General features: G+C 47.2%; 1 protein-coding gene across 5 annotated transcripts in view; it reads right to left on the bottom strand.

Annotated features, from left to right (window-relative positions):
* Window positions 1–483: 483 nt before the first annotated feature.
* dpp6b (dipeptidyl-peptidase 6b) overlaps window positions 484–12348 on the bottom strand; it is a 178378-nt gene continuing 166513 nt past the window's right edge. For all 5 annotated transcript variants that reach the window (XM_058394909.1, XM_058394911.1, XM_058394907.1 and 2 more), the window contains exons 17-26: window positions 11761–11814; window positions 10950–11048; window positions 10762–10831; window positions 8054–8248; window positions 7617–7671; window positions 3341–3458; window positions 3060–3118; window positions 2899–2971; window positions 2456–2529; window positions 484–2185 (exon numbers count right to left, since the gene is read on the bottom strand). In XM_058394909.1, the coding sequence (XP_058250892.1) occupies window positions 2036–2185; window positions 2456–2529; window positions 2899–2971; window positions 3060–3118; window positions 3341–3458; window positions 7617–7671; window positions 8054–8248; window positions 10762–10831; window positions 10950–11048; window positions 11761–11814 (947 nt within the window). In that variant the 3' untranslated portion in view covers window positions 484–2035. The remainder of the gene's footprint in view (window positions 2186–2455; window positions 2530–2898; window positions 2972–3059; window positions 3119–3340; window positions 3459–7616; window positions 7672–8053; window positions 8249–10761; window positions 10832–10949; window positions 11049–11760; window positions 11815–12348) is intronic.

Here is a 12348-nt window from a genome sequence, read left to right as displayed (position 1 = left end):
TACCACATGATGATTACCATAGGATATATCACATGATGATTACCATAGGATATATCACATGATGATTACCATAGGATATATCACATGATCTGATTACCATAGGATATATCACATGATATGATTACCATAGGATATACCACATGATGATTACCATAGGATATACCACATGATGATTACCATAGGATATATCACATGATATGATTACCATAGGATATATCACATGATATGATTACCATAGGATATATCACATGATATGATTACCATAGGATATACCACATGATGATTACCATAGGATATATCACATGATGATTACCATAGGATATACCACATGATATGATTACCATAGGATATACCACATGATGATTACCATAGGATATACCACATGATGATTACCATAGGATATATCACATGATATGATTACCATAGGATATACCACATGATGATTACCATAGGATATACCACATGATATGATTACCATAGGATATACCACATGATGATTACCATAGGATATATCACATGATATGATACTACTCGATATAATGATACCACACAATATGTGATATGATACCATAAGATATGATGTTTGTGATCCTTCCTGGGAAGTAAAACTAACTGATGTTTAATTTTGTAGAGTTTTAGCCTTCACTCAGTCTCACACACACACACACACGTTAACAAACAGACAGAGGATGAAGTGAGATTAATAACGTGAGAGGAGAAGTGGGCGGGGCTTCCAGGGTGGTGGTGGTCTTTTGTTTACTGATGTGTTTATCAGAGATAAACTTTGTCTCTTGTGGGCGTGGCCTATTCACAGCCTTTAAATCTAGCTAGTTATCTAAATGAAAGATGTCGTGTGTGAGTCGTCATATCTCCCAGTCCAGTCTGATCATACTGCTGTCTGGAGTCTGGCGTGTGTGTGTGTGTGTGTGTGTGTGTGTGTTACAGCTTTACTCCAGTAAGGCACAGTGACTAAAATAATAACATTAGACCGTTTTTGTATTTTGGAACATAATGTTTAAAATCACATCAATCACTAACCTGAACTCACAAATCAGCAGAACACGACGCTAACATTAACCCTAAACCCGAGATCCTAGACCCTAAACCCTAGACCCTAAATCCGAGGCGTTTAAGTGACCGATCAAAGCCGCTGGACTGAAACAGGACAAAATGAGGAACAGCTTCAACGTTAAATTCAGCGAGTTTCCGTATTTTCCAGAATCCGTGTTTCTGTCACAGTTAGCCGTCTGCACTGAAGCTACGAGGCTAATGCAGCTGTTAGGAAACAGAAATCTGTCACAGTCTCAAACGTTCACTGTAATACTTTAACGCTACTGTTGCTATGGCGATCTGAAGACAAGAAGGCAGGACCGGGAGGCGTTCGGTCAGTAAATAAAAAATATTCTTGGATTCTTTTTAGCAAGTCGCTTCATGCAGGAATGAATTTGTATGCTACGTAAAATTCTGATTATTCTCCCCTCTGGTGTTTGTTAGGACTCCGCCCCTCTAGGCCCCGCCTCCTAAAGTCTGGAACTGCATTAGCCTTGTAGGTTTGTCAGAAAACTGAGACTGTTGGTCATGTTTTAGCACTAAAGACTTTCTCTTTAAAGTCATTGCTACAGTTGAGTGATTTCTGCTGTCGAACAGGCGTGATGATGATGATGAAGATGAGGAGGAGGAGGAGACAGACGCAGGTTATTTTGTAGTGCTGGAGCAGTGCAGTCTGGAAAATACAGTAAAGTGGTAATGAAGGAGATGAAGATGGTGTGTAAACGTCCTGCTTGGCTCTGCAGCGTGTTGTGCTAAATTTCTCCACCACCTCCGTCCACACCGGGGCGCTGCTGAGCTTCATCAGGGAGGAAGGGCAGCATCTCTCTCTCTCTCTTTTGCTCGCTCTCCTGCTTTCACAGGCGAGATGCGATTGGTCCATGCAGATGCTTCATCCCAGATGGAGATGATGATGATGATGAAGGAGAAGAATTACATGATGCAGGTTTTATTTATAATTATTATTATTTAGTCGCAGTTTGTGTGTCTAGCTGTCGTCCTCATCCTCCTGCTCCAGCTCGTCCTCGCTGAGGATCTCCGGCGGCCTGAAGCAAACCTCGAAGAAGCTGACCAGAGACTGGTCCAAGTGCTGCCGAGAAACCTCCGACTGCAGCAAGTGACCCTCGTCAGGGTAGATCTGAACAGAGAGAGGGGGAGGGAGGGAGAGAGGGGCATTACACTCTGGGTACAATCCAGCCTCCTGATTGGTTAGTGTGAGGAACACTATATTCACGCTAACAAGAAACAAGCTGTGGGCATGGCCTATTTTTTAGACTGTGATCAATCGTTTTTATTCGGCGATTAAAAGCATCAAGATCTAATTTGCATGAAATGAACAATTGCTTTTTCTCCTGCTTGTGTGATTAACAGGACACACACACACACACACACTCGCTCTGGCTCTTACCTGCAGTGTGTAATTGGCCTTCTTGTTTATTAAATAGTTGATGAATTTAGCCGTGTGCTGGAAGTGGACGTTTTCTGTGGAACAGACAGCGTGTTAGAGTGTGAAGAGACGGTAATTATATAAGGAAACTATTTGGAGTGAAAAGGAGGAAGAGGAGGAGAAGAAGGAGAAGAATAAAGAGAAAAAAGTGAAGAAGGAGGAGAAGAAGAATAAAGAGAAGAAGAAGAGGGAGAAGAAGGAGGAGGAGGAGAAGAAGAATAAAGAGAAGAAGAGGGAGGAGGAGGAGGAGGAGAAGAAGAATAAAGAGAAGAAGAAGAGGGAGAAGAAGGAGGAGGAGGAGAAGAAGAGGGAGGAGGAGGAGGAGGAGAAGAAGAATAAAGAGAAGAAGAGGGAGAAGAAGGAGGAGGAGAAGAAGAAGCAGGAGGAGAAGAAGAAGAACTCACCGTCTGCTGTGGGGTGAATAATTAAAAAATTCTTATCCTCCAGCTGACCTGCTCGATGAGCTAAACTGGACATCTGTGACAGAAGAGAACACACGTGGTGTAGGTTTAGAGGAAACCACAGTGTGTGTGTGTGTATGTGTGTGTGTGTGAGAGAGATTTACCTCATACACTCTGGGATTGGATCGAGGAGATCCTAAATATCGCTCGGAGAAGGCTGAGGCTGTGAGAAGGACACAGAGGTAACAGAGTGACTCAGGGACAGTGTTGATGTTTCTCCTGAAGTTTTATTCCTCTCACACCACTGGACACTGGTCACTCCTGTACCACAGGTGTGTGGAGCGGTTGCTATAGAAACAGCAGGCTGTAGTGTGAGAGGAATAAAGACTGTGTGCTAGCAGCAGTGTGTCCTGGTGTGGGCTTTATTGTACAGGATGGAGGTTACCGTAGAGACTGAAGTCGGTGATGGGAGAGACAGCCGCTCCACACTTCAGCTTAAAGCTGTACTTAAACACAGACTCCTCAGAGCTGAGCAGCAGACTGGCCAGATATCCACCATACACCTGCAGGGAGGGAGGGGAACACACTGTAACTCACACACACACACACAGATATCCACCATACACCTGCAGGGAGGGAGGGGAACACACTGTAACTCACACACACACACACACACAGATATCCACCATACACCTGCAGGGAGGGAGGGGAACACACTGTAACTCACACACACACACACACACACAGATATCCACCATACACCTGCAGGGGGGGAGGGGAACACACTGTAACTCACACACACACACACACACAGATATCCACCATACACCTGCAGGGGGGGAGGGGAACACACTGTAACTCACACACACACACAGATATCCACCATACACCTGCAGGGAGGGAGGGGAACACACTGTAACTCTCACACACACACACAGATATCCACCATACACCTGCAGGGAGGGAGGGGAACACACTGTAACTCACACACACACACACACACAGATATCCACCATACACCTGCAGGGGGGGAGGGGAACACACTGTAACTCACACACACACACACACACAGATATCCACCATACACCTGCAGGGGGGGAGGGGAACACACTGTAACTCACACACACACACACAGATATCCACCATACACCTGCAGGGGGGGAGGGGAACACACTGTAACTCACACACACACACACAGATATCCACCATACACCTGCAGGGGGGGAGGGGAACACACTGTAACTCACACACACACACACACAGATATCCACCATACACCTGCAGGGGGGGAGGGGAACACACTGTAACTCACACACACACACACACACAGATATCCACCATACACCTGCAGGGGGGGAGGGGAACACACTGTAACTCACACACACACACACAGATATCCACCATACACCTGCAGGGGGGGAGGGGAACACACTGTAACACACTGTAACTCACACACACACACACAGATATCCACCATACACCTGCAGGGGGGGAGGGGAACACACTGTAACACACTGTAACTCACACACACACAGATATCCACCATACACCTGCAGGGGGGGAGGGGAACACACTGTAACTCACACACACACACACAGATATCCACCATACACCTGCAGGGGGGAGGGGAACACACTGTAACTCACACACACACACAGATATCCACCATACACCTGCAGGGGGGGAGGGGAACACACTGTAACACACTGTAACTCACACACACACACACAGATATCCACCATACACCTGCAGGGGGGGAGGGGAACACACTGTAACACACTGTAACTCACACACACACACACAGATATCCACCATACACCTGCAGGGGGGGAGGGGAACACACTGTAACACACTGTAACTCACACACACACACACAGATATCCACCATACACCTGCAGGGGGGGAGGGGAACACACTGTAACACACTGTAACTCACACACACACACACAGATATCCACCATACACCTGCAGGGGGGGAGGGGAACACACTGTAACACACTGTAACTCACACACACACACAGATATCCACCATACACCTGCAGGGGGGGAGGGGAACACACTGTAACACACTGTAACTCACACACACACACAGATATCCACCATACACCTGCAGGGGGGGAGGGGAACACACTGTAACACACTGTAACTCACACACACACACACAGATATCCACCATACACCTGCAGGGGGGAGGGGAACACACTGTAACTCACACACACACACAGATATCCACCATACACCTGCAGGGGGGGAGGGGAACACACTGTAACACACTGTAACTCACACACACACACACAGATATCCACCATACACCTGCAGGGGGGGAGGGGAACACACTGTAACACACTGTAACTCACACACACACACACAGATATCCACCATACACCTGCAGGGGGGGAGGGGAACACACTGTAACACACTGTAACTCACACACACACACACAGATATCCACCATACACCTGCAGGGGGGGAGGGGAACACACTGTAACACACTGTAACTCACACACACACACACAGATATCCACCATACACCTGCAGGGGGGGAGGGGAACACACTGTAACACACTGTAACTCACACACACACACAGATATCCACCATACACCTGCAGGGGGGGAGGGGAACACACTGTAACACACTGTAACTCACACACACACACAGATATCCACCATACACCTGCAGGGGGAGGAGGGGAACACACTGTAACACACACACACACACAGATATCCACCATACACCTGCAGGGGGGGAGGGGAACACACTGTAACTCACACACACACACACAGATATCCACCATACACCTGCAGGGGGAGGAGGGGAACACACTGTAACACACTGTAACTCACACACACACTCACAGATATCCACCATACACACACTGCTTAGAGAACTGAACCATTAACAGAGAGCTAAACTCAGTTTAATGTGCCACATTGTTCCTGCTAAGTCACAGACGTCCGAGTCCTGACCCGCTCTTTGACACAGACGTCCGAGTCCTGACCCGCTCTTTACCACAGACGTCCGAGTCCTGACCCGCTCTTTACCACAGACGTCCGAGATCTGACCCGCTCTTTACCACAGACGTCCGAGTCCTGACCCGCTCTTTACCACAGACGTCCGAGATCTGACCCGCTCTTTACCACAGACGTCCGAGATCTGACCCGCTCTTTACCACAGACGTCCGAGATCTGACCCGCTCTTTACCACAGACGTCCGAGTCCTGACCCGCTCTTTACCACAGACGTCCGAGTCCTGACCCGCTCTTTACCACAGACGTCCGAGTCCTGACCCGCTCTTTACCACAGACGTCCGAGTCCTGACCCGCTCTTTACCACAGACGTCCGAGTCCTGACCCGCTCCTTAACTCAGACGTCCGAGTCCTGACCCGCTCCTTAACTCAGACGTCCGAGTCCTGACCCGCTCTTTACCACAGACGTCCGAGTCCTGACCCGCTCTTTAACTCAGACGTCCGAGTCCTGACCCGCTCCTTAACTCAGACGTCCGAGTCCTGACCCGCTCCTTAACTCAGACGTCCGAGTCCTGACCCGCTCTTTACCACAGACGTCCGAGTCCTGACCCGCTCTTTAACTCAGACGTCCGAGTCCTGACCCGCTCTTTACCGCAGACGTCCGAGTCCTGACCCGCTCTTTACCGCAGACGTCCGAGTCCTGACCCGCTCTTTACCGCAGACGTCCGAGTCCTGACCCGCTCTTTACCGCAGACGTCCGAGTCCTGACCCGCTCTTTAACTCAGACGTCCGAGTCCTGACCCGCTCTTTACCGCAGACGTCCGAGTCCTGACCCGCTCTTTACCGCAGACGTCCGAGTCCTGACCCGCTCTTTACCGCAGACGTCCGAGTCCTGACCCGCTCTTTACCGCAGACGTCCGAGTCCTGACCCGCTCTTTACCACAGACTTGTGTCGTGAGCAGCAGCAGCTTCACTCTGCTCTGGTTCTCTAATGAGTTTTAATAATGAACCTGCAGCGCAGCAGGACTCTGACTTTACCATCACACCTGGTCCTCTTCACTCCAGCAGCTCTTCTCCTCTGTTCTCCTCCACAGAAAACCCGGTGGATCAGCACCAATTATCTCCGCTTTCACACAGACCTCCTAGAACCGCTCTTCTGGAACTCTCTCACTTTCACTCGCTCTCGCTGCATCCTCTCATACGGGGAAACCAACACCAGGAGCTCTGAAGTCTGCTTCATAGAGTTACTGCCCTTCAGGAAAACTCGCTTACACTCTGCCGTGTGTGTGTGTGTGTGTGTTTAAAATAATGAGAGAGCTCATTAGATCTCCACATAACTGCTGCCAGTTTTTATAAACTGAATCGTTATTACAGAAAATATAAAGATGTGACCGGTGTTTAAATCTAAACCCAAAAACCCTGTGCAGCTTCCTGACTGTAAACTCTCACACAGATCCAGAGTCATGGAACACTGAGAACTTTCTACACACAGCAGAGGAACTGGAGATTTTCTCCTCCTCTAAACAGAACCGAGGGCCAGAGTCAGAGGACAAGTCACTCAGAGACGTACTGAGGAACTTCCTGTTCACCAACATACACCAGAGAGAAAGAGAGTGGGCAAGAGGGAGAGAGAAAGGAAGAGGGAGAGAGACAGCTCCATGTCCCAGGTGTTTTTACTCTCTGTATGAGTAAGCCCTTTTCATGCTGACTGATAAAGAAAGCTGTGTGTGTGTGTGTTTGTGTGTGTGAACTCACCCGTCCATACACCCCGATCCTGGTCTTGTCGATGTACGACTCTTTAGTGATGATGCTGCAGAGACAAGAACACAGCGAGGTTAGCCGTGTGGACATAAGTGACCTGTTCTATCACCTTCTGGCCACTGTAACGGGTCAGTGCTACTACTGCTCACGCCAGATAAAAGTAGGGCACCTAGGTAGGGCACACAACAGGGAAGTGTGTGTGTGTGTGTGAGTCTGAGACCCAGTGAGTCATACCACAGTGGTATGAAGAACCACAGTGTTCTCACAGAAATCCCATTTGTGGGCGGTGCAGTGTTGCAGAGGGGGCGGAGCTAAAACAGAAAAATGCTCTGTCTCTGCTGTGACGTGGTCAAACGTTTGGAGTTAAAGGTCCATACACGTTACAGTACAGTGTTCCTGCAGTGTGTGTGTGTGTGTGTGTGTGTGTGTACTTGAGCGCCTCTAGCTGGTCGATCTCCTCAAACTCCCCCAGTTTCCTCTTGATGCGGTGCAGCAGGTTGGTGCCCTGAAAGCCACTGCCCCGGCCATCGAACCGCATCACGATGGTGCTGTAGGAGCTCACCAACACCGTCGCCCAGTCCACCTGGAACTGCTCCGTCACCATCTGACCACCGGGGGTGCCGTCACTGTCTCAAACACACACACACACACACACACACACACACACTCAGTGTGTACAGTGTCCTTCTGTCCTACTGAGATGAAGGAGGTTCTCCATGCTGATAATCACAATCACAGACTCATTAATATTCAAATATATGTAAATATTCTCATTAGCATATGCAAGTACCTCCTCTTTATTTTCAGCAGTAACATTTGCTACTAATGACAGGTTTAAAATAAACGACTAAATAAATAAATAAATAAATAAACAAACTATTCACTTGGGAAATAAAACTAACAAGCTATGACAAAAAAAAAGAATTACAAAACAAATAAATAAATATGTAAACATAAATAAGTAAACAAATAAAGTGAACAGGTAAATAAATAAAGGGGCCTGGAAGTAAATGAAGTAAATAAGAAAATAAATAAGCCACTAAACAAAATAAGTAAGTTAAATACACAAGTAAACAAGCAAAATAAACAAATAAAGCTATATTCTGAGCGTCTGAGTTCTGAGAGTCTGAGGTCTGAGTTCTGAGCGTCTGAGTTCTGAGGTCTGAGTTCTGAGGTCTGAGTTCTGCGAGTCTGAGGTCTGAGTTCTGAGCGTCTGAGTTCTGAGGTCTGAGTTCTGCGAGTCTGAGGTCTGAGAGTCTGAAGTCTGAGTGTCTGAGAGTCTGAGCGTCTGAGTTCTGAGGTCTGAGTTCTGCGAGTCTGAAGTCTGAGTGTCTGAGTTCTGAGGTCTGAGTTCTGAGCGTCTAAGTTCTGAGAGTCTGAGCGTCTGAGTTCTGAGCGTCTGAGTTCTGAGGTCTGAGTTCTGCGAGTCTGAAGTCTGAGTTCTGAGTGTCTGAGTTCTGAGAGTCTGAGGTCTGAAGAGTCTGAGCGTCTGAGTTCTGAGCGTCTGAGTTCTGAGCGTCTGAGTTCTGAAGAGTCTGAGTTCTGAGCGTCTGAGTTCTGAGCGTCTGAGTTCTGAAGAGTCTGAGTTCTGAGTGTCTGAGTTCTGAGCGTCTGAGTTCTGAGCGTCTGAGTTCTGAGCGTCTGAGAGTCTGAGGTCTGAGTGTCTGAGTTCTGAGCGTCTGAGTTCTGAGCGTCTGAGAGTCTGAGGTCTGAGTGTCTGAGTTCTGAGCGTCTGAGTTCTGAGGTCTGAGTTCTGAGGTCTGAGTTCTGCGAGTCTGAGTTCTGAGAGTCTGAGGTCTGAGTGTCTGAGTTCTGCGAGTCTGAGTTCTGCGAGTCTGAGTTCTGAGTGTCTGAGAGTCTGAGTTCTGAGCGTCTGAGTTCTGAGGTCTGAGTTCTGTGAGTCTGAGTTCTGAGCGTCTGAGTTCTGAGAGTCTGAGTTCTGAGGTCTGAGTTCTGCGAGTCTGAGTTCTGCGAGTCTGAGTGTCTGTGTTCTGCGAGTCTGAGTTCTGAGAGTCTGAGTTCTGAGCGTCTGAGGTCTGAGTTCTGCGAGTCTGAGTTCTGCGAGTCTGAGTTCTGCGAGTCTGAGTGTCTGAGTTCTGAGAGTCTGAGTTCTGAGAGTCTGAGTTCTGAGTGTCTGAGGTCTGAGAGTCTGAGGTCTGAGTTCTGAGAGTCTGAGTTCTGAGAGTCTGAGTTCTGAGAGTCTGAGTTCTGAGTGTCTGAGGTCTGAGAGTCTGAGGTCTGAGTTCTGAGAGTCTGAGTTCTGAGAGTCTGAGTTCTGAGAGTCTGAGTTCTGAGAGTCTGAGTTCTGAGTGTCTGAGGTCTGAGAGTCTGAGGTCTGAGTTCTGAGGTCTGAGTTCTGATTGTCTGAGTTCTGAGAGTTTGATTTGTGAGAGTCTGAGGTCCGGATGTGGTTTGTCTGCCCCTGATGGCTGTTATTCAGAGGCAGCACATGATCAGAAGCTCAGCAGGGTTGAGCAGCGATGTTCTGAGGGCTGAGCTGCAGTGTTTAGAGGAAATCCTTCACGCTTCACAGCTGCCTTGCGGAAGCTCCAGCCTCATTAGCGCTCGCACGCTGCTGAATTACATGCTTAGCTCCTTGTAACGCTAAACAAAAGTCATTAAGGGATTTCTTAATCTCACCGCCTCCTCCCTCTCTCTCTTTGCCTTGTGCAGAAATAACGCAGGCTCATCACACAGATGCCACTACATCCCCAACGTCCAGCAGCCGGCATCTGACCTTCTCAGGGGACCCTGATGTGTTTATTACATTCTTTCCTTTCTAAACGAATGTGCTGAACAGGAACACGAGCGATCATTAGGGGTCCAAGCATTTTTAAAAACAGACGATACTGATACCATGTTTATTTCCCCTAAAACATTTGTTTGAGGATCAGACTGAATTTTTTACTCCATCTGTTTTTTCCTGGTATCAAATCCGTGGAATCTCAACACTTACTGACTTTAGCGCAATGTGCTATATAAATAGGAGCGATTACTAGCGGCCCAAGCACTTTTAGCTGTTTAAACTTTACAGATGATTTAATCCAAATATCAGCGAACTTGTTTAAGTTGTAATTATGTGTGTTAAAATGCAGTGTGTGTGTGTGTGTGTGTGTGTGTGTGTATGTGTGTGACTTACACCAGCAGCAGTAAGGGGTAATGTGCTGTGTCTGTGAACGCTGCAGGTTTCAGGATCTGGATGGTCAGAGCTGTAGAGGGAATCATACAGTTAACATGGCTGATGTCTCACACACACACACACACACACACACAGTGTGTATAATAACACTGATGCTGGTCCTGATGTGAAATGCAGGGGAAGCGTACTGTAGTCGTCGATGGTGATTTCCTGATACTCCACTTGGGGCATCTGCATGGAGTTGAGGGTGGAGTTCAGCACGTCGTTGGTCTCCACGTCCAGCAGCTCTGAAACACAAACCGCTTTACATGAGGCATTATACATCAGAACATCTGTGTAGATTAAGGAGAAAGTGCTTCTCTACACTCACGGAACTATTACACCATCACATTCTACCTGGAACTTCAGAGGAACTTCTCTGTCTGAACACCACAGAGTTCTGCTGAGTTCTGGATTCTGATTGGTGGGTCAGGTGTTGATTAAGTCTGTAGCGCAGGTTTATATTAATGCACTCGCTCTGATACCTTATCGTTTCCATAGCAACAGCTCATTCACACGAACGTTTCCGGAGAATGTCCGTTATTTCTTGATTTTTTTTTTTTGCTTCTCATGTCCTGACATTGTTTTCTTACTTTTAATTTAATGCCATGGTGTGTGTGTGTGTGTTTTCAGGTTCATGTTCTTTAGGTGACTTGTTACTGAAAATCAAACCGAGCTGCTCTGCTCTGAACGTGTGAATCAGACATGCTCGCATTTTCCCCCGGGTTGAAGCACCGTAAACCTGTTTCCATGGCAACCGTATCACGGAGCTCACATATCGCTTATGTACAGGGGACGAGACCCGAGGAAAGCGGTCAGAGACGCTCGTAATGGTCACAGGATAAACACAGGTTTATTTTATTATTATCTGAAAAAATCCTTGTTCATTTATTTGTTTGTTTTTTGAAGTAGATGAGAGCGGCTGTGTTCCAATCAGACGATTATAAACAGGACACTCACTCTGATAGAGTCGGTCTCGGGTGCTGTAGACGGCCGTGTAGGGGACTGTAGGACCTGCAGAGAAGGAAGGAACTGGTTAGTGTTTCCGTATTTGTGTTTCATTAGTGACTGTCAATACAAGAGACTCAGGGAGTCACTTACAAACAACACTGTGGGCAACATGTAAACAATTCACCAAACGATTCAATACTGCAAACAATTCAGCTTCTTGCAAATGAATCAGTGTGCAATTTGAAGATGATTCACTGAACGATTCAGCATGTGACTTATACATGACTCAGTGTGCAACTTGTAGATGATTCACTGAACGATTCAGCATGTAACTTATGTACGACTCAGTGTGCAACTTGTAAATGATTCACCGAACGATTCAGCATTCGACTTATATACGACTCAGTGAGGGCAACCTGTAAATGAGTCACTGAATGATTCAGCATTCAACTTATATAAGACTCAGTAAGTGCAACTTGTAGATGATTCTCCAAACGATTCAGCATGTAACTTAGGTATGACTCAGTGAGTGCAACTTGTAGATGATTCACTGAACGATTCAGCATGTAACTTATGTACAACTCAGTGTGCAACTTG

This window comes from Hemibagrus wyckioides, linkage group LG07, assembly GCF_019097595.1.
Source record: "Hemibagrus wyckioides isolate EC202008001 linkage group LG07, SWU_Hwy_1.0, whole genome shotgun sequence".
Lineage (NCBI taxonomy): Eukaryota > Metazoa > Chordata > Actinopteri > Siluriformes > Bagridae > Hemibagrus > Hemibagrus wyckioides.
Note: the sequence above shows the minus strand (reverse complement) of the source record. Positions and strands in the feature narration are given on the sequence as shown.